Here is a 2500-nt window from a genome sequence, read left to right on the forward strand (position 1 = left end):
GAATTATTTGAAGTTAAATGTTCCTCTCTCTCTCTCTCTCTCTCTCTCTCTCTCTCATATCTGCATCTTCTCTTTGGCTGGAAGGAATCGGGACACAAGGCACAGGTAGGACTCCTTATCTCATCGCTCTCTCTCTTCTTCTCTCTCTTTCTCTCTCTCTCTCTCTCTCTCTCCTCTTCTCTCTCTCTCTCTCTCTCTTGCTGTCTGACAGCAGAGTCGCTTTGTATGATATAGTGAGGGTGAATATAACATTCACTTCCAGCAAACGGCGCAGTTTTTATGTTGCTTAACCCTCTGAGTAATACGAGATCGGTTTTGCCTGGAATCTCGATTCCAATCTTTGCAGCACATTATCACCCCAACACGATAGCAGAGAACCTTAAAGGCTTTTCCTGATGATTAATACACTGGCAAATAAAATGAAAAGTACATAGGATGAAAGGTTCAGATAGGTTCACCTCATAAATATCCAGCATTCCTTAGTTTTTCTATCCACATACTAAAGACGTCATCATAACTGTAGCTTTGAGGGAAAGATGGACCATGCGGCCTGCTATTTGGAAGTAGACGCTAGAAGATATGGTAACACTTTATTTGAAGGGGTCTACATAAGGGTGACATGACACTGTCATAAGAATGACATGACACATGTTATTTTTGTTCATGACTGGTTCATGACTGTTGTCATAATGTGTCATTCGGTGTTTGTAGGGTTAGGGTTAGGGTTAGGGTTAGCTGTGTGTACAAACACCGAATGACACATTATGACAACAGTCATGAACCAGTCATGAACAAAAATAACGTGTCATTAATGTGTATGACATGTGTCATGTCATTCTTATGACAGTGTCATGTCACCCTTATGTAGACCCCTTCAAATAAAGTGTTACCGAAGATATGATATTCCATAGCAGGAGATGTATTACATATCCACTTATGTAGGTAAAATGGAGATATGAAAAGAACTAGATTATTTCTTCTTAACAAGTTTTTAAATTCCTAGAACAATGAAACAAAGTGTAGGTCTAATGTGGAGCTACAACTTGATGAACTCCTATAATCTGTGGAGGAAACTAATGAAAGTTTAAACATTTCTAACTATCACACTAGAATATTTCTGTGTTGTACAGGCTAACGTTTTGAGTGTAAGCTAACGTTTTAGCCTAAAATCAATTTCACCATTAATTTCCCAAAAAGTGCAAATGGCAAAATGAATTACTATTAGAGGCCTGATGAGCGTTATGTTCTCTCTGCTGGCTGCAATTCAGTAGCTATCTTGGCATGATGGAACTGAGCTCAAGATTTTATCATTTGCTTTTAATGGTTTTTACGGAGTCCCTAAGGGGACATAGGCAAAAAAAAAAGAAGTGTAGACTGGCATAATATTCTATTTATGATCTTCCCTTTCCTCCGTTTGAAAAGCCAATCTTTTGAATATCTGCATAAAAAATCTGTTTCCCGTCGCTGCTAAACAATCTACTTTTAACAGTATCCTGTTGATTGACATGCAGAATGACTACTGGGCTTTATTTGGAGTAATTAGCCAAGTGCTAATCATCTCCTAACTGGATCTGTTATTATAAATATATAACTGCCACATAGTTGTTACTTCACTGAAACCATCTGCAGATAAAAAAAAGGAGTCCTCTTGTTTCATCATTTGATTGAACAATATTAGTTAGGTTTTAACTGTTTTAAAAAGGTTTGTTTTTGTAGGAAGCCAGTTTTCTGAACATCATGCCTTTATTCACTTTGATGGAATATGGTCATGTGAAGGAGAGATAAACATGCCTGTTGCCATGGCTATTCACTATGTAGTATTGTGCTGTGGTTTCAGAAACCCAACAGTTTTCGATTCTAAACAGTTTGTTTTATCACCAAATAATTCACCACAATACATCATGTAGCTTGATAGCTATCATGTATCTGTATGAATGGTGCTACTGTTGGTGTTTTTAAGGCAAGTCTCGTGGCTGCTAGCTAGTTAACTCACACTAGTTTTACCCAAAACCTCTTAATGTCACCATAATGTGTCCTTGTTTGCATTTATTACGGTCGGCACGATCTCGTACCAAAGGCTGTGCAGATTGTGGTGCCTCGCAGTGTTGACATACTTTGCCAATAATCTTGCTCCAAATGTTAAACAAAGGTCATGGTTGACTATTTAGAAAGTCTGATAGCTTTGGCACAGCGTCTGTGGCATTTTTAGGCTGTTGTTTAGTGTTTTTTCTTCTCCTTCACTTCTTTTTTTCCTCTTCCTCCTCCTCCTCCCCCTTTCCTTGGCTGGCAGTGATGTTTGACACTTCATTACGGTGCCTGTGAAGCCTGCCAGAGCCTGCCTCTACCACTGACACACACACACACACACACACACACACACACACACACACCCTGCCTCCACCACTGACACACACACACACACACACACACACACACACACACACACACACACACACACACACACACACACACACACACACACACACACACACACACACAC

At 39.5% G+C, this 2500-nt stretch overlaps 1 protein-coding gene across 1 annotated transcript in view; it reads left to right on the top strand.

Annotated features, from left to right (window-relative positions):
• Window positions 1-2500, top strand: part of LOC308366555 (teneurin-1-like) — a gene marked incomplete at both ends in the record, with an annotated part of 192357 nt that overhangs the window by 105717 nt on the left and 84140 nt on the right. The window contains 1 exon segment of the mRNA XM_080840272.1: window positions 85-105. Coding sequence (XP_080696398.1) covers window positions 85-105 — 21 coding nt within the window.

Source organism: Sprattus sprattus (genome assembly GCF_963457725.1).
Source record: "Sprattus sprattus genome assembly, chromosome: 6".
Classification (NCBI taxonomy): domain Eukaryota; kingdom Metazoa; phylum Chordata; class Actinopteri; order Clupeiformes; family Clupeidae; genus Sprattus; species Sprattus sprattus.